We start from the raw sequence: 20,292 nt of genomic DNA on the forward strand, positions 1-20,292 counted from the left end.
CGGCTGATGCGGTGGCCTCAGACTCGCTGGAACCCTCTGCACCTTTTACATCAGGCCTGCAGACCTCCTCGCCACAGAGCACCTGGTCTTAGGGTTTTTCCACTCCAAGCAATTCACGAAAAGTAAGAAACCCAGGCAATTTCTACAGAGAAAAACTCACTGATGATGATTTCCTAAACATTTCACAAAAAGCTAAGGGCAATAAATTTTTCTTAATTGAGCATAGTTTAGAAAGACAACCACAAAAAAATCAGAGATGGCGGGCACCAAGAAATTGATGGGAAACCCAAATTCTGAAATCAAGGGTGGTGTATAGGGTCAGACTTGATTCTTGAGCTTAAAACCTGGCAGTGTCACTCCCTAGTCATATGTATGACCGTGGGCAAGTTACTCTCCGTTCTGAGCTTGCCAACCTGTAGAATGAAGACGATGTGACTATGAAAATAATATTTATAAATACTTAAAGCAGGGCATGGCACTGGATGAGCATGGTATACCCTGGTTAAAGCAGACAATAAAAACTTAAAGCAGAAACCTTTCTTTTAAGGTTAAAAAATATACTCTAGTAGTTTCAGCTTGCCATCTTTGGAGCTTCCTATATTGTTCCCTGGTCTCACCCATGCTGGGAATGGCAAACACTCCATGAATGTTATGGCTTGTGTCTAGATGTCCCCTTAAGCCTCACATGGTCATAGGTGGGGTTTTCTCAGAGATGCCTGCATCTACAGTATGTGACACTGGGACTGATTCATGGTGCAATTCTAGACTCAACAGCACTAGGATTAAGGGTGTGAGTGCTACCCACCCTAAGTAGCCTGGATAAAATATAAGGGATGGAAAGTACTGTTGTTCCTTATTGCTTTGCTACTACCTTCTGCCTTCCATCAACTGTTTCTCTTCTCTGATGCCCCTTTGCCATGTGCCACTCTGCCTTGGAGCCTGCCAACTATGGACCAAAACTAAGATACTAATAACAAAACTGAAACAGAGAAACACTGAGTTAGTACCCAATTTTCTTTTTTTTTGGTTTGCTTTATGTTTTTTGTTTTTCTTCCAGTACCAGGAATCGAACTCACGACCTTGCACTTGCCAGGCAGGCGCTTTGCCACTGAGCTAAACCCCCAGCCTCATGTACCAAATTCTCTACACTTGATTTGTTCTCCACCTCTAAACACTGCCTACGGTGGTTTTAGTGATTCAGATGAAACGTTTCCTCAGGTCATTTCCAAAACCTGGTTGCAGAGTTTATTGATATTGTTCTAATACATCCAGAGAAAAGCTTCTAGTTACTTAACTACCAGCCGCTGCAGCCTCTGGGAGATACAGATTCCAGATATATGAACACTTTCTCTCCCGTGATCCTACTATGTCTGCCCACTTGGCCTAGAAGGAGGAAGCAGCCTGCCCAGCTGAACATCTGGGAGACCCATTTCCATCACAACTGCACCAAAGACCAGCTCTTCAGCAAGGAACTGGTGCTGTGGGAGAAGCTACACTTGGGGACATTTGGACACTTTCCTAAGCCTGACATCAGGATTCCAAAAAAACCTAGAACCATTTGGCCTGCTGACTCTGTAAAAATGGGTGACGCTGTGTCACTTCGCTTGAGCAGTGAGAGGTGGATAGGAGATAGAATGGATGAAATAAAAACTATTACCACCTGCCGGGCATGGTGGTGCATGCCTATAATTCCAGCACTCAGGAGGCTGAAGCAGGAGGATTGCTGTGAGTCTGAGGCCAGCCTGGGCTCCATAGTGAGTTCAAGGCCAGCCTGAACTACATAGCGAGACCCTGTCTCAAAAAAAACTAAGTAAATAAAAAAAATTAAAATGAATAAAAATTACCACCAAAAACTCAAGACCTAAACTATAGCTCAGTTCAGTAATAGCGACTGAAATTTTTTAAGTAACTGCACTAAGCAGGCTCAGGTCTGAAGCACCGTTGTCTGCCAGGACAATTTTATGCAAGTCACGCAAACACATTCAACCACAGAGCCAGCTGGGTTGAATTGTCACTTGGGCTGAGATTCAAATCTAACACAGGGAAGGCGTTTGGCTGTGGGTTGCTTTTTGCTTCCTGTTTCAGGGTTGGCATCGCTAAAGGACAGGTTTGAGGATGGATGAAGGCATGAGAGACCCTGGCACCCAGGACCTTCGTGATCTAGATAAGCAGAACCAAGACCCCCCCAAATTCCTCCCATGGCTTCCCCCTGTGAGCCACACACCTGACCTTCAGCAGGTCACCCCTCCACTGTGCGTCTGCAAGCCAAGAAGTCTCTTCTCACCCTGACTTAGATACTCAGATACTTACGCACCCTCACGTGCACTCACTGTCCCTGTAACCTCCACGGCTCTGCAAGTTTTCCAACAAAACCACTCTCCGTGTTAATAAAGCCTAGTAAGCTGTCGTTCCTAGGCAGGGATTTGCAGTTGATGTTCAAATACAACAAGTAAATGAGAGCATCCTAAGTTAAGCAATTTTTTAAAAAAAAAATTTTTAAATTCCTCCTCTATAATTCCTTGAAAGGGAAGCTGGTTACAGGTTTATCCTAAACATCTCCTATCATTTCAGAGTAGGGCAGCACAAGCTGCCGGGGAAGCTTCATTTATGTCACATTCCTCTGTGGTACCCAAAGAACATCAAGCGGGTAAACACTTAGCTTTTCTTTAGGAAAACAATTCAGCACATAGGTGATAACTCCAAGCAGGACACACACAGCACAAAGCAGAGAAAGAGGGGAAAGTATATAACTAAGACAGAGAATATTCCCCCTCCAACAAGGTATCTCTCAGAGCATCTTTCCCTGAAGGAATTCATAGTTGTCCTGGCTACAGATGCCCCTGGGGAAAAGCACTTTGTCTGGGTCCCTGGGGCCACCTCCTGGGCAGGGTAGGGTCCATAAGGCATTGTCTTTCTGCATGTTAATTTCCTTAACTCTGGCTTTCCACCTCTGTATCAGTGACAGTTTTCTCCAGGTCACTTTCTGATCACCCTGCAGAATTTAAGTGTGGGGTCCCAGTGAGTTGCTAAGATGCACGAGTCTGTGGTAAACTTGAAATTTTAGAACCTCTTCCTGGGGACACTGGTGCTCACACTCATGGGCCGGGGTAAGAATGGATTCAAGTTAAGGAGGGCGTCTTGGAGCCAAGCACAGACCCATGGATGAACATTCAACCTGCTGACAGGGCGGGGTCTGAGCAGGACTCCAGCTCCCTGAAGGCTGCTGCTGCTCACAGGGGGACATGAACTGCTACCCTCACTACAACCAGCAGTACAGCTGCGCAACTGTCCCTTGGGACCCACACAAAGCCATCCTCAATGGGTCTGTTCCCATCTAGGGCACCCAGCCCACGGGACCAGCACCACCCCCAACGGGAACATTTAGAATGGAGGAGACAGTGTCCACCATTCCTCTGCGGTGGAGGTGATGCTGGATCACTGTGGTCACGTGACACACTTGAGGACAGTGAAAGACAGGACACTGTCAGCAATGACTCTTCCACCTCTGCCTGTACAAAAACGCCTCCCTGTCCTCATAGCATGCAGCTGTGTGTGTTCTGTGGCTCTTCCCAGCCATGTATTCCGAGTTCACTGCACTGACCTCACTCTAACCAGAGGCAGCCTCCTCCAGGCTTTGTGTACACGTCTTCCTGCAGTGGCACCGTCACAAACAAGCCTAGGCCCCTCTGCAGCACAGGGCGGCATCCAAAAGACCAGTACCCGGTCAGGGTGACACTGGCACTCACGGCCAGGGCAGCTGACTGCCTCTAGTGACTCGCTCCCGTCTGGGTCACCAGCCTCTCGGTGGCAGATAGGCCAGGTATAAGGAAGGAGCTTCTGCTAGCCCAGCTCGGAAGATCTAAGGACTACACTGCAGTTACCTTTCCCCGAATGGACATCTGCCTTCCTCCCTGCCCACAGCTCTGAAGCAGCCCTGCACGGTCCCAGGTGACGGTATTTGCAGTAACCAATCTGCCATCTCCGCTTGTCCTCAAAGAACACAGGTTGAGCTGCAGTCCAAAGCTCCAGACTTCCTCCTGGTCTCCCTGTCCACACAAAGCCATCGATTCCCAGAGCAGGCAGATGAAATGAGGAGGCGAGGCCAGACCCCAGCCCACCCTATCTCCTCTGTGCTCTAACAAACTGTGGCAGGTCCAGCCATGGACCCCTGTATGGTGGACCCACAGGTAAGACTCAGCTCCTTGAATAACTGCTGATGTCTATCAGAGGACATGGAGGAATTCTGGAACAATTTTTAAGAGAAAAGACAGTGAATATTTAAATAAATTTTTTTTTTAATTACAGTATAGGACACATCATCATGAATCCCCCTCCTCAAAATCCTTCCCTTACCTGAACACACTTATCCCATTGTTGTCACCACTTTTTTTTTTCTTTGTCTTTTTGAGACAGGGTTTGGCTATGCAGTTCAGGCTGGTCTTCAGCCCACTTTGTAGCCCAGGCTGGCCTCAAACTCGCAACGATCCTCCTGCGGTTGCCTCCAGAGTGCTGGGATTACAGGCATGCGACACGACACCCAGCCATGTCACCATTTTCTGAGCAGTTTTGGAGTCCTCTTTCATGGTGGTTTTGCAGGATGTGATAAAATATATATATATATATTTTGTGATGTTGCCAAGTACCATCCAGTGAAAAGGCAGGCTCATAAAATATCACAGTATGGCCTGGACGTGGTAGGGCATGCCTGTATTCCCAGCACTCAGGAGGCTGAGGCAGGAGGATTGCTTTGAGTTTGAAGCCAACCTGGGCTACAAAGTGAGTTCCAGGGCAGTCTGAACTACCTACTGAGCCCCAGTATCCAAAAAAAAAAAAAAAAAAAAAAAAAAAAAAAAAAAACACCACCACCACCAACAAAAAATCAGTGTGTCTAAACCCACCTTATTCACCAGATCTGGCACTGTGTGACTTCCGGCTCTTCCCCAAACTCAAAATGACCATGACAGGTCAATGCTTTGAATCAGTTCAGGACATCAAGCAGCCCACTTCAGCACCAGTAAAGACACTCAGGAAAGAGGACTTCAGAACTGCTTCAGAAAGGGGCAAGAAGGATGGGATGAGTGCATCCACCGTGAGGGGGAAGATCCTGAGGGGCACTCGTGGCAATGCGTCCTTTACTGTGATACTTTTTTTTAAATTTAAGCGTTCACCTTAGTTTTCGGTCTCACTCATACAAGGTAACAGCCATCTGTCGGTGTCTGTTCCGCATCAGAAGCGCTCTGCTTTGTCACTGAGCCTGCCGGCAGCCTAAGCACTGTCCCTGCCAGCAGTCAAGCTAAGCACTTAGCGCTGGAACCCGGCAAGACTTCAAGGAGACTGAAGTTCAAGCCCGGCAAGCCCCGGAAGGCGCGAGAGAACACGCTGGGGAGAGACAGTGACTCCAGCATAGGGGTTGGAGGCTGCCAAACCACAGCCTACAGTGTGGACCACCTGCTCCTGCAGACACCCTCATGGCAACACGTCTACCCTGGGGTCACTGGCTCTTTCATGCTGCACATACAAAGGGGACAGCTCCAACCCAGGCTATGTATTATCTTCTGAAGCCTAAAGCATCTCAGCCTGCCGAGGCCTGCCACAGAAATCTGGGGCGAGGACAGACTCTCACCAGAGTACTCAGCAGCCTCCCTGGGAAGGCCTCTGAGGCGCTCGGCTCACTTCCCAAAACCGGAAGCCACTTACACTGTGCTTGCAGGAGCGGTGGAGGGAACCCCGTAGGAGACCCACAGAGACGACCTGAGTCCCGCCCCCGGGCGCTGCGACGCTTCCGCCCGTCTGTGGTTGTCATCACTCTGTGAAAGGAGCCCAGAGCCCACCGTGAACAATGGGTGGTGAGGATGGCAGTGGGGACAAGGATGGCATCTGCATCATCTTGTCACCCTCAGCCTCTCCCTCTCGTCCCAGTGAAGCCTGTGCTCCCCTGACCGCAGCACGGCCAGCACCACACTAAGCACCGAGCACCACAGCCGCTGTGCCCACAGGGTCCCTGCATCACACAAGAATGCCGAAGCTCAGTATCTCGCCGGGACCACACAGCCAGCAAGCGCAACTAGACCGGAGCCGCGCTCTTCCGGCGTGTGACAATGCCTTTCTCCACAGCGCTCTAAGCACAGGCCCAGAGAAGGCAGAGATCTTAACCAAAAGTGAGTGACCAGGAAATGGTAAATCTGGAGCTCGGGAGGCCAGGCTTACTGCGTGATTTCCCATCTCTGATGATTCTCCTTCCCCTCGAATTCTTACCTCCACTGTCTCCTCACTCCCAACCCCAGGACCCCCACAAGGGTCTCTTGCTGACCCATTTCCATGCTATCTGGACGCAAACACCCGACATTTCCAGGGTTTGCACTTGTGAGCGAGTGGGTTCTCTGTGCATCACTCTGGTCCTGTATCTGAGGGCCAAAGTGTTCCACTATGAAATTTGTAAACCAGATGTGGAAGATCTGGGATCTTTTCCTAGCTTCTGCCCAGTTTCAGCACTGGTGTCATGGAAGCCTACTTTAGCTCTCAGAAGTAATTATACATATATACATATTTTTTGGTACTGGGAATCGAACTCATGACCTTGCACTTGCCAAGCAGGCACTGTGCCGCTGAACTAAACCCCCAGCCCTCGGAAACAATTCTTGGCATCTATGACAAAATATTATACAGAACCCATCTTGATACTTTCATGTTTAAATCCCTAACACCAACACCACTGGAAGCCAACAGGAAGAAACTCAGTAGTTCAATGGGTTTAAAACAACACAACCTCACAAAGAGTGTGTTTGATCAGGTCATGGGTGCTGAGGAGCCGGTGCTGTCCATCAGAACTGTGCAGGATGATGGAGGTGTTCCCTGTCCGTCTGTCCCACATGCAGACTTCTGGCTATGGGTCCATGCATTTAAGATGCACCCGGTGCAACTGAGGACTGAATTTTTCATTTTAGTCAATTTTAGTTTCATAGTAAAGAGCTCACAGGGCCAGCAGGCACCAAGAGCTCCAGGCCACCCTTCTGTAGCCCTGAGCTATAAGCCAGGCATAAGAGATGCAGAGGAAAGCCCAAGGTCTGCTGGATCAGAACCCCCAGGCTGTGTGTGGCGACAGAAACCACAGCCATGCAGTTACGGGGACAGGTGGTCAGAGCTACAGGTGGGGACATAGGCTCAGAATCCAGTCCTGCAAAATGAGACCTCTGGCCTGTCCACAGGTGCCCAAGAAAGAGTTCCAAGGGCTTTCCTGGTTCCGGCTGCCATGCATGTGAGTGAGGGAGCCGCTGTCCCCAAGTGACCTGTGCCATAAGGGACTGCATGAGGGAGCTGCACAGTACCCCCCCAGAGCTCACCAGCGGCTGCTCAGGAACCACGTACAGTGTAGAATAAGGACACTGCACTCCTTTTTCTCATCCATTGCTTCTGATTTTGCCTCACAGCCCTCCAGGGCGCCCCATCTATGGCCCCCAGTCAGACAGGACTGTGTTATAATTAGGAAGTACTTCTAAATACAGGAAGCTTTGTTACTTATTTACATTAATTATATTACATGTTCTACATATATCCCCAGACAAGTCCTCTTTCCTCAGGGTTGTCTGGAAGTCTGAAAGAAAAAGGAAGCAGGTCTGAGACAGAAGCTGCGGGGCTTTGCTCCCTTTAAACATGTCCAGGTCTTCCTCTGCAAGCACTCCCAGGGCTGTTTCCATTGCCCAGGTGACGGTCAGGCTTCCCCTCCATGAGGCAGGGGGACAGGCTGCTGAGGTATAACTGTGTCCTTCCAAACAACAGTTAGGGATGGAGCAAGAGAAAGAAGGGAGATGAGGAGAGAGGAGAGGAGAGAGGAGAGGAGAGGAGAGGAGAGGAGAGGAAAGCGGGAGGGGGAGGGGGAGGAGAGGGGAAGCAGGGAGGGGGAAGAAGGAAAAAGAAGAAAAGGTAAAGAATAGGAGGTAATAGCCGGGTGTGGTGGCACACGCCTATAATCCCAGCACTTGGGAGGCTGAGGCAGGAGGATCATTGTGAGTTCGAGGCCAGCCTGGGCTACAAAGTGAGCTCAAGGTCAACCTGAACTGCATAGTGAGACCCTGTCTCATAAAGACAAAAAAAAAAAGAATAGGAGGTAGAAGCTGCTGCAGTGCCATGTCCCCCGTGGTCATGAAAAAGAGGACAAAGGGACAGCTTTGAGACGTTGGACTCTTTTTCAGCAGAGTATACAGCCAGCTGAGAGGGGACTAGGTTTTACTACCTTTACCTCTAAGCTTTTTGCCGCAAAACAGAACAAATGAAAAAATCATTTTCCGTGTAACCTCCCAATTAATGCTACACTCACATTAACCTTTTGTTTGTTTGTTTGTTTGTTTGTTTTGGACACAAGGTTTTGCTATGAATTTCAGGCTGGTCTTGAACTCTGTATAGCCCAAGGTGGCCTTAAAGTCACAGCAATCCTCCTGCCTCAACTTCCCGAGTGCTGGGATTACAGGTATGCAACCCACCCTAATTTAATTTTAACTTTAAATTAAATTAATCTTTTTTGGACCCCCACCCACACATACCCCACTATGTTAGGGTTATACTGCAAAAAGAAATATATCTCCAAAAAATGACAAAAGCCTGACAAATTTGAGCGCTGACAATAGATTTCCGTCTTGCTGATACTGGACCCAATCACAAACTCTGAGATAGACTTTTGTATAGAAAAATCCTGAAGTGACCTGCGACTCCTATTGCTGAAATAGATTGCCAGAAACCAAGACATAGACTTTCTGTGACCTCGGGAGGAGGCCAGGTATCTGTTGCTCCACCCTGCCATAGAAGCAAGCCCTTTGTTTCAAAAGCTGGCACACCGAGAAAGCAAGACTGAAGTTCCGCGCACTTCAGCTTTAGGAGCTGTGAGCCACGGCAGACAGGGAGGGCTGGGGGACCTTGGTGAGGAGAGAGCTCCTCGCAGGTGGGAAAATGGGCACTAGAGTCCGCTCTGGGTGGCAATCAGGAGCACACATCCCGCAGGAGCGGGCAGGGCCAGCAAGGTCTCGCAGGACCTCAGAGAGAACAGAGACTCTGTCCCCACCTGACCTCATGAACAGTTGGGTGTGAGGCGGAGAAGCAGGAAGTGCTCCCTTTACCCAGGACAACCCACTGCCAGGACAGGGCCGTCAGATCAGCACGCGTTGTTCCCAGGTCCCGGCGCACCCGGCACAGCTCTCACCAGACACAACCTCCCTTTGTCACAGGATTTTACCTGTGGGACCTTTGAGGCTGGCAACTGGGAAGGAAAGGGCTTGCTTAGAAAAACAGCCTCGGGATAAACACCCCAAAATAAAACCCGGGGCAAAGGCTGATCTACTGGGTGACAGGGCGTCACCCGAATGGGTGCAAGTTGGCAGTACTGTCCACAGCAGGGACAGTTGGGTCTCGCTGGGTTGGGCAACCCAACCCCTTTATGAAATAGGGCCCTATCTTTTTCTTTTCTTTCCTTTTTCCTTTTTTGAGACAAAGTCTCACAGTGTAATTCAGCCTGGCCTTGAACTCAGTATGGAGCCCAGGCTGGCCTCAAACTCACAGTGATCCTCCTGTCTCAGCCTCCCGAATGCCAAGATTACAAGTATGCTCCACCATGCTCAGCCAAGGGCCCTCTCTTCAGCACACGGTCATTTGTAAGGTGACAACAGCAATAAGAACACCTAAGGTGATAGCATTGAATTGCTCTCTGGTGCCAGATCAGTTTTTACTTCTATGTTTGCTGTGCCCACAGATTTTGAAAATGATACTGCTAGTATTTATAAATACAGTTGAACAGTCATCTAATGTATAAATGCCCCTAGTAGAAGAAAAAAAATAAACAATGATAGGACAGTTCCAAGTTTCCAGAATCCAGCAGGATATTCATACTGCGTTCCAAGAATGAGGTAAACCCAGGGTAAAACTAGCGTCTGAACCAGCTCTTTACAGGGCAAATTAAGGCCCTATCAGGTGGGAGACTGGGTCCTATACTCAGGGAAATGTATGCTTTCCATTCAGCCTTACGAGGTGAACACATACTATGGATAAAACACGGGCAGCCAACTATTGTGCACACACTATATTTATTCAGGTTAAAAACTATATTTATTCATGTTTTTTCAAGAGACTACTGTTAGGAAATATGGACTGATGTATTGAGGGGTAAGGGCATGAAATTATTTGGAACAAATTATTCTGTGTATATATGTACGTAGTTCTCTCTGTATGTGTGTGTGCATTACATAATAAACTACATATGTATTTTATTGTATAAAAAGGTAGATACGGTTTTAGAGAAAGAGCAAATGATAAACAAAAAGCACAGTATGTACAGGTCAGTCCGGGCACAGGCCTGCAGGGCACCCTTTGCACTGTTCAACATCTTTTTATAAGATGAAATGACGTGCAAACAAAACGTCTTTGTTTGTTTTTAATTAAAAAGAGCGAGCAAAGGACTGATGCTTTTTCAAGCCGGGATCCAAGGAGGAGCCGTCTCGTCCCATCTGTCCTGGCTCTGGACCAGGTAGGACGCTCACCTCCACCTGATCATTCCATGGCCTTGATCATTCACGTCCACAGGCAGCAGAAGCAACAAGTGTATGTATGTTTGTGCTTTCACCTTTCTCTACATTTTTTACTATAAAAGTAGCATGTGCTTATTGTAGAAAATTTAGGGAAATTACAGAAAAATAAAAAAATCTACACATAAATCCAATCACACTGAAAAAAAAATTGTCTTTTTGGTGCATTTCCTTTCAGTCTTTATTCTATGGTTTTTGTAGAACTGGGATTATGTTATATAAACTATGTAACTTCTTTAGCTTGGTTTCTCTACCTAATATAAACATTTTCTTATGACATAGGGGGAAAGAAACTTCATACAGTATTTAATGTCAACATAATATTCCATTAGTGCCAGGGACATAGCTCAGCAGCACAAGCACCTGCCTGCAAGCACAAGGTCCTCAGTTCGATTCCAAGGTACCCAAAAAAAAACAAATTCCATTAGTTATATCCCTGAAACTGGCCGCGTGGTTATTTCCAATGTTTATTTTATATAATGCTGAATTAAAAGTTTAAGACCTTTGTATTTGTATCTTTTTGCTACAGTACTTCTGCTTATACCTTTATGCCAGATTCACAAAAACAGAACTGACAGGCCAAGTGATATAAGTATTGTAAGATTCAACCAAAGAGGCGACACTGCTTTTTATGAAAGTAGGCTTCCACGTTCATCTTTAAGTGGAATAGACCCCAGGACGGCCTTGCCAGAGCTGGGCTGGACTTCCATTTAGAATGTAAAGAAAGGGAAGCTCCTGCCCCAGTGAAAAAACTGTGGTTCTCAGGTCAAACTTAGCTCTAGGACAAGTTCTAGAAGCTATTTTTGCCCTCACAAGAGGAAAGATCAAAATATTCCAGCCTGTACCAACACACACTGGCTACCAAGAATGGGATACAGGGCCCAAGCCCCACAGGTGACCAGCGCTTTATGTCACGGGCATCCGTCACCCACAAGACCCCCCATGCCTCCTGACAGAAAGAAGGCCCTCAATATTTAAGTGAGATAGACACACGAAGAAAGCAACAGGAACAGAAGAGCAAAATTCAGATTCTAAACTCGGAAACAGGCAAACTGGTAACAAGCTGGGCTTGTTATGTGTGGTCCCTCTCTGCTCCCAGTAGCCCAGCGGTGTGACACAGGGAGACAAAGGGCCATGTGGTCAGCACGGAGGAGTCCAGCCCCATCTCGCCTCAACAGCCAGCTTTGCTCTGAACTCGGGTTGCTCATTTGTTAAATGACAGGGCAGGCAGCATCCCTGCAGTAACGCTCAGGATTCGGCACCCTTCTCTGCCTTACAGGTGCTGGGGGGATGGAAGGTGAGGTTGTAAGTTCCGGAAGCAGGATGTCTAATGTGATGGTCAGAATCCTTTCCACCACTCAAGCAGACCAGGTAGGATGCAGTGTCCCAGATATCGACACACTGCGCATGCCCCACTCCTTGGAAAGCAGGACTAGGGGACGAAGGGGGCGCTGTGAGCAAGGAGAAGAGGGAGACACTCACCGTGGCCGTTGCAGTAGTAGATCCACTTCTCTCGGTTCTGGGTGGGGGCCAGGGACTTCTTCAGCCCTGCCTTCTCCACAATGGTGCTGGGGTCCTGTCGGGGCCCCTTCTTCAGAGTCCTGGAGCTCTTCCGGACGCTGCACACCACGATGACCACCAGCACCAGCAGCAGGAATAGCACAATCATCCAGGGCAGGTGCTCGTTGATGTCAAAGTGCTTGTGTGGGCTCTGCCTCGGGTGGCCCCGCTTGGCGCCCTTGGCGGGAGTGCTGGACCTCTCGCTGCCGGTGGCCTCCATGGATGGCAGCAGCTTCAGGATGTGTCTGTGGGGGGTGCCCTGCTGCTGGCTGACCACCCGGATGTTTGGGAGGGTCTTGTTCACGCCTTCGTCTCCCCTGGCCGAGCTCGTGTTGTCAGGGACTGTCCCTTCCAGGATGTCACTCGGTACCTTTGGTCTAACAGAGGCAGAAGAGTTGGGTTCTGTTGAATTCATACCTAGAAAAAAGAGGAAGGAGCGGGGAAGAGCTTTTCTATATTGGGGGGTCTACATATTCCCACTTCTCCCTGGTCATCTCCAAAGAAGGCCAGATAATCAAAAGAGGAATGACCAACCTGAGGAGACTAATGAATTGTACGTTTCCCTCAAGCCTCGCAGAGCACCTTCATGAGGAAGTTAAAATCTGAATGGCCAAACTGACTTTCTCGTACCTAAAGCGAGGCATCCTGTGGGACCCCCGAACCCGAGCGAGCTTCCTGCAACTTCTGTTCTTCACATACCGAGTGGACAGAGAGTACTCTGGTCAACTCTTAACGTGCCAGTTACCCAGAGAACTAGCTTAAATTTAATTCCTTTGCTCATTCTCCTCTTCCTCTCACCTTTAAACCATGCAATGGTGCAACAGAGCATATGGCTAAGATGTAGAAAAGAGCTCAGGCACAAACCCAAGTCTGACAAGTGAAAGGCCGAAAGAAACAGCTCAGTCAATAAAGTAAAGCAGGACTTTCTCAACAGCTGTCTCCAACAGATTAAGCAAGGCTGGGGTTGGCAGCTTGGTGGACTTCTTTCAGAGAAGCTTCCACACGCTGTCTTCATTAAGGAAAGGAGAAGCGGGAATGTCCAGGCCCGAGGGAAGAACCCGGCCTGCGTCAGCCCCTGAGGAAATCTGAAGTGGCCCTTTGAGCTCTGAGAGCCCATTTCTTCATTTCAAGATGGCGGGTGTGAGCAGGCTCAACCTCACACGGGGATATAAAGGCACAGAGAGGGTACAGGAAGCACAACTTGTGGGCTAGCATCTTGTGAAAATCACAAGGATTTGAAAGTAGATTAAATTTTACACTCTTCCCAAGGTTCAAGTGGAATCTCAGGGAAACTGACACATAGGTCATGAAGTCAAGATGACTGGAAAACACACCAGGTTGTTCTTTTCCGGATATGAATGCTAGTCCATGCTGGTCACTGTTGGTCTGATACAAACGCACCTGTTCCCTGATGCTTCTAACTCTTATTTTCACTCTCTGCCCAGCCCTCCACTCAGCACGCTTTCTCTCTACTTCTCCCCTTTCAGCTGTGTCCACCCAGACGTGGCCCCAGGTTGGAAAACTTCATCTCAAAGGAACCTTAAACACTGAACTCACTCACTCACTCACTTGGTCAGTTTGAAAGAAGACCTGAAGAGCTTAAGGGACTCATAAGGTCACAGGCTGTCCTTATTCTCTCAGTTTTTATGGTCTCACTTGATGTGACCTCATTTTTAAATATCTGATCTTTCCTAACAGCAAAGTTCTGACTTTAAATGTTTCCAGTACACCCAAAGAAGCCAGATTCAATTAGCCGCAAAATGAAGACTCCTTCCCTAAGGGCTGACTTTGGGGTACACAAAATGAAGAGGACATCCTTGGCATCTCCCCCTGGGCTCCAAGACTTTCTTAAATAAAGAATTCATAGGCTAAGTTACCTTCAGGGACGTAGGTGGAGAAAGGGACTTCCTGGGATTCCATGGGATTGAAGTGTGAAGAGATGGCGCTGTCAGGGGAGGCCGGGGTGGTGCTAGAGAGGGACAGGTGGGGGCCACAGATGTTGTCTGCCTCCCTGGTCCCCGGCGTGATGACCACCAGGTTGTGGCTCAGGCAGTCTGTGTAGGCCTTGCACTTCAGCACGCTGGAAGGCACGTCGGAGAAGGTGCCCCTCGCACACTGCTTGCACCGGACGTCCTCATTCTCGGTCCCTTTCTTCCGCACCCCCCACCCCACGGGACACACGGTGTGGGGGGCGCAGGTGGCATTGGACTGGAACATGCCAGGCGGGCAGGTGCACTCCCGGTCAGTCAAGGCAGAGCACGGCAGTTTCTCAACCATCAGCCCTGGGCACGGCTGGCTACAGTCATGGCATTTCTCAATGCCGTTTTCATGCCTGGTGAAGGTCCCGGCCGGGCAGCTGCTGCACACACGCAGGCTTGTGTTGGTACAGTGCTCCGAGACATAGGTTCCCGCCGGGCACTTGTCGCATGTCAGCACCTGGCCGGTGGCACGGTCCACGTGGTGGTACGTGCCGACGAGGCCTGCTACTTTCTGTGCCGGCTGAGCCCAGGATGTGCAAAGGAACCCTAGCTGAAAGACACAGGGTAGGGGAGACAGAAACAATTTGTCACACGGGTACAAAGGAAGAGAACGCGCCGGTCAGGCCAACACCACCATCATCTTAAAGGTTGGGGCCAGGATAGCACTGTATGGCCCCAGAGCAGCCACAGCAGGAAACAAATGGAGACCAGGATTCTACCTGCCCGTGGCTGCTCTGGGTAGCTGAGGTCAGTGTTTGACCTTGGCCTCAGCTGCCTGTTCTGTATCTGTAAGACGGAGCCAACACTTCTCAAACTGGTTCTACACCCAAGCAAGAATTTGACTGTAGAAGCACTTTGAAGATGGTATTGAAACTGCTCTAAAGAGCCGAGGGTGGGGTTCAGGGTACAGCACTCGCCCAGCGTGCCTGAGGTCCTGGGCTCAATCCCCAACAACACACACGAAAGATGCGATGTAGGAGTCGAAATCTCATGAAGAAGACAAGAACTAGCTGAGGAGCTGTCTTCTGTTTCCCCACACAAACAGGACACTTCCAAAGCAACTGGGATGGAGACGCATATGTTCGAGCCGCCACGCACATCGCCCCACACTGCCTGCTGGGATGGGCCGACGGACACAGCCTGATTCTTTCTCAAAGCTTTCTCCTATGGGAAACTAAGCTCCAAGTCCCTTTTCTCTCTTTCTTCCTTTTCTTTTTGTCTTTTTTAAATCCAAAACAGAGGCAGGCCCTGGGCATGTGCTTTAAACAACAGAACTGATGCTTATAGATTCATACTGTGTGCTCTGCCTCTGGAGGCCACAGCTAATAGACACTGGGCCTGCAGCCCCCAAGGCCAGGCATAAGCTGGGCCCCCCAAGGGGGACTCAACAGACACTTTGACATCATTCACAGAACAGAAACTCCACCCAGCAGAGCAGGACTTTCCACTGGCTTCCAGGAAGAAAACGGGTGAAAGCAAGTCATATTTGCTGTAGTAAATCTCAAGGTCCTTCAGAGAATATAAAAGAAAACTTTCTGCAGTGATGAAGACTGAGGTTCCAACAGCATTCACTGTCCTTTATGGAACAGAGAAAGTTTGTTGCCTCAGCCTACCCGCTGCCCGACAGGGCAAATATCCTCAAATACACTCCTAGACCAGGAACTAAGAGAACAAAGCAAGGATTTTTCCAGAATGATCAAAGTTCTTGTCTTTTTAGCACCTTACCCCAAGATTCAGTTCCTCCCCTAAAATGTAACTATCAGAACCAAAACTAGGGGCTGGGGATTTAGCTCAGCGGCAAAGCGCCTGCCTGGCAAGCGCAAGGTCATGAGTTCGATTCCTGGTACCGGAAGAAAAACAAAACAAAAACAAAAAAAAAGAACCAAAACTATTTCCCTTGATGTCTCTTATCCTGGCCCAGAGCTTATTTGATAAATGATAATAACTCATTTTCAGCTTATAACATTCCCCTTTTTTTTAAATGAAAGACCAAAAAATTTAAAATGACAGTGGGGTTGACATTCTTGTTAAGGAGGTTGAAGGTTGGGGCTGGGGGTTTAGCTCAGCGGCAAAAGCGCCTGCCTGGCAAGCGCAAGGTCGTGAGTTCGATTCCTGGTACCGGAAGAAAAGACAAAAAAAAAAAAAAAAAAAAAAAGGAGGTTGAAGGTTAATCTCACCATGCAGCACAAAGGGAAAGTGCCTAATGCACAGTAATAAATGCTGACATGTCTTCCCTTTCCCCCTGGCTCCACCTTTCCTTTCTTGTCCTGCTTTTTTGCAAAATCAGCCCCAGCCACCCTGCTGTGGGCCTGGCAGATAAACTGCCAAGGACAGGATGAGACTCGGTCTCCCCAGAACTGAAGACGCCACCGCAGAGGTCACAACAGTGGCCCCGCTGGGTACTTCTCAGAGCCCTTCTTTACCTAGCGTTCACATGCAGAAGCAGCCTAAGGGAACTGTGGACTCTGCATGTTTGGAAGCCTGGAGTGGTGTCTAGAGTGCCCTGGGACCTAACTCCCTCCCCGCCTGCAGAGGCTGGGCCATCAGCTACACCCCAGCCGAGCGACCTGGCCTTCTCTCCCCCAGGGAGTGCACTTCCAGGCTCCAAGCACCGCAGCATCCCTGATACTGATGTCCAGGTCTCCCAGCAGCCAAGGGCCACATCCGGTCTGATGTGCCTCCACCTCCCTGGTGCTTTTAGAAGATCTGTTAGACCTGCACGGCTGAAATGGACCTCAGTTACCCTACACTAAAGACAAGTCCAGTTCCTTAACGGAAGTAACAACACAGATGCCTTCCTGTCTCACTGCGGCTGACATCAGGAATGACAACTGTGGGGCAACTGACACTACAAGTTCATGAATAAACACTGATGAAGACGTCCTGGGCCAGGGTGATGACCAAGTCTTGGGGACCGCTGTAGCCTCCACCAGGTTCTACCACGGGGCAGAAAAAAACTCCAATTCTCATTACTTGCTTTGAGCTGAGAGTCCGAAGGAGAGGCCTGCAAGTAGGGGTCTTAGTAAGCTGTGCAGGCTGGTCTCAAACTCATGCTCCTCTCGCCTCAGCCTCTGAGTAGCTGCAATTCTCAGCGTGCGTCAACACGCCCGGCCACAGAGATGCTTTGAAATGGTCTTCAGGATGGAGAAGCCGAAATTAACTCCTAGCAAGAAGTGGAGGGGGCAGGCAGAGCAGAAGCCTGTCTGACCCACGAGGAAGCCCAGAGCAGGAACAAAAAGCTCTGGCTGTGCCCCACAGGCTACATCACAGGGTGGATGTCTGGGAAGATTCAAGTGTTCCAAAGAAGGTGGACCTTGCCTTCGATAATCACAGTATTCAAAGGCTGGGGCTGAAGACACCCAGATAAACGCACCCTTCATCACACTTCCTGTTTCTGCACACCCTGGTGGTGCCTAATTATACACGGCCTTGTAATGTTTACTGACGGCCCCTAAGTGTGTACACTTATCTTCCCCTAATGGATACAAGCAGCTCCAGGCCAGGGACAGCCCCACAGCCTGCATTTCCCGTCTCCCTCAATAATGATGGGAACAGTCAGGCAGGACCAGCAAACGTGGTCAATCTACACCTCCACGGTGGGTCTTGCCTGTGGCCGCTTTCATGCTTCAATGGAAGAGCTGGGTAGTTGCCACACAGACCATACAACGTACAGCCTGTGGACTCCAAGGATTTACTATCCGGCCCTTTGCAGAAAGCCTGCCAACACTTGCATTGAGAAAGGAGAAGAAACATCAGCAATCAAAAGACCAGACACTCCCCGGAGCCTCTGGCCTCTGAGCTGCAATGCTGAGCTCTCTCTTATTTCTGCACACCCTCGCTGACGCACCACCAAGTCTGGTTCTTTCATCACCAGCGTGAAGCTTGCAGTGGTTTCCTGCATGACTTTGGATGAAATGCAGAACCATTAACAGACCGGACTTCCTCTGGAGTGCCACACCAACCTCCTCCCTCCAACTGGGAACAGGTCTCACCGCTTCCCCATTTTTCCCTCTGCGACCACCATGATTTCTCGTCACACATCTATCTGTTGGCGATATCTTCCCCCTCTGGACCACAAGCTCCATGAGAGGACAAGGATTGGGTTGATTGTAAACACTGATTCCCCGAAGGGCCTGATTCACAGTCTACCTGGCAAGTGTTTGTTGATCAAATGATCTTACAGACCATAAATAATTAAAAGCACAAAATTAATGGGTGGTGGTGGGAGAGGTTGCATGATGAGCATGTGCAGAAAAGCAAGCATGAGAAAGCCCAGAAGTCTTCAGGGCAGACACACGGCACACGCAATGAAGCCTGTGGCACCCTTGGGTGTAATGGCAAAGACCCGCGGATGTCACTCTGCCTTCACAGAGTCACGACCTGCTCTTCCCTGTGTATGACACATAAGATGCAAAGCTAGTGTAGTGAAAGGTCAAACCATTCTCATAGTTAAGAAGAGATTACACTAACTGGTTCTTGGAATTATAAGCGATATAGTAAGGTTATCCTTCTAAGTTATCTATGCTCCTTTCTGGTTTATCCTTCAGTTGTCAGGAAATTTGATTTACCCGCATCACTCACCTCACTGTGAGGTGAGTATCAGTGCTCCACCCGGCTGCACAGGATGTGGGAACACGGCACTTACTGGATAAATAAAAGGTAACAATCACAATGAAACATTTCAAAAGAGGGAAGCGGCAGCTCCAACAAGTCCCTGCAAAGGGTCCCAGAATCAAAAAACTCACTCTGGTGACACACATCACGCCTGCGCAATGGCCCTTCTCCTGGGGGCACAGAGACAGCTCACGGAAGACAAGAGTACCCGGATGTGTGGACACTGTCTGGAAACTGATGACGCTGACCTGTTTTTTAATAATTCTTATTCCAGGATCTCATCCTTCAAACAAACAGAAAATTCTGTGCAGCTTACGACTACAACATACTCATTCTTGAATTCTAATTACCCTTCAACGGGAAATAAGCAAACTCAGGGCAGCCATAAACTTTTGCTATTCACCCTAGAAAAGCCTGAGGAGTTGGTGTAGAATCCTTCTCAATGCTGTGTAAGACTAGATGTTTTGTTTTGGTCTGGCTTGGTGGTACTCAGTATTGAACCAGCACCTTTGCCCTGAAATTCTATCCCCAGCACTTGTATTTTTATTTATTTTAAAATGTTGAGGACCGGGGATGTAGCTCAGCGGCATAAGCACCTGCCCGGCAAGTACAGGGTCCTGAGTTTGATCCTCGGTACCAAAAAAAAAAAAAAACATTTAAAATGCTGAGACAAGATCTCGCCTACTAAGTCACTGAGTCAGGCTGGGGACTTGAACTTGCGATCCTCCTGCCTCCGTCTCCCAGAGTGCTGGGATTACAGGTGTACGTCACCACGTCTGGCTTGAAGCTAGCACTTTTAAGACCAAATTCAGTTACTCTGGAGATTATAAGGCAACAAGTTATTTCTGGGTTGATGATTATAAAATATACCAACAGGTGACCAACAGGCAAACAGCCAGGCAGATCTGGACACCTTCAGAATTTTTGACCATTTTATCTCAAACATCATGTGAAATTTATAAGATCATGATGGTGACTGTGATGTTGGTATGTTGCTATTGTTCTTTTTTTTTTTTACTACTCTCTTTAAAATAAAAAATATATATGCACTAAAAACAAACAAACAACAAAAAAACACAAATAGACAGTGACTGCCTGGCATTCCCCAGATTTGAAAAAGAACTTGTCAAAAGCGGTACTTTGAGGATGATGCGTCTACACATCCCAGGCAGAGCGTTTCCCAGCCGTGTAAACTTGCCTCTGTCGCATTTCCTGTGTCCTCTGAGATTTAGAAAAGTTCCGTTTCCAGGGTAAAAGCAAGGGCTGTATTTAAAGCTGATGCATGTAGGGAATGCCAAGGCTAGGGTGAGCCGAGTGCATCTCAGGGGACGCCAGGAAAGAAAACAATCAAGCCAGAGCTCACCCCACGCTGTTCCTCGAGCCTGCAATGCAGAAGTGAGGGCACCCAGCACAAGCCGCTGGACAGAGCCTGCACGCCAGCTCCTTCCAGCAGCAGCTACTCCTCGGGCTCCACCCACGCAAGAGAACTCGGGCTGTTCTCACTCACTCCATCACTGCGTCACGCACAGGTCAGTGGGAGGGGATGGCAATGCTACTCTGTGTCCCTATTTGCC

At 48.8% G+C, this 20,292-nt stretch overlaps 1 protein-coding gene across 1 annotated transcript in view; it reads right to left on the reverse strand.

Annotated features, from left to right (window-relative positions):
- Tnfrsf21 (tumor necrosis factor receptor superfamily, member 21) overlaps positions 1–14,654 on the reverse strand; it is a gene marked incomplete at its 5' end in the record, with an annotated part of 38,170 nt that extends 23,516 nt beyond the window's left edge. The window contains 2 exon segments of the mRNA XM_013517103.1: positions 12,048–12,542; positions 14,003–14,654. Of these exon segments, the coding sequence (XP_013372557.1) occupies positions 12,048–12,542; positions 14,003–14,654 (1,147 nt within the window).
- Positions 14,655–20,292: the final 5,638 nt, after the last annotated feature.

The sequence above is a fragment of the Chinchilla lanigera genome, unplaced genomic scaffold, assembly GCF_000276665.1.
Source record: "Chinchilla lanigera isolate Chin_1 unplaced genomic scaffold, ChiLan1.0 scaffold00036, whole genome shotgun sequence".
In the NCBI taxonomy this organism is placed as follows: Eukaryota; Metazoa; Chordata; class Mammalia; order Rodentia; family Chinchillidae; genus Chinchilla; species Chinchilla lanigera.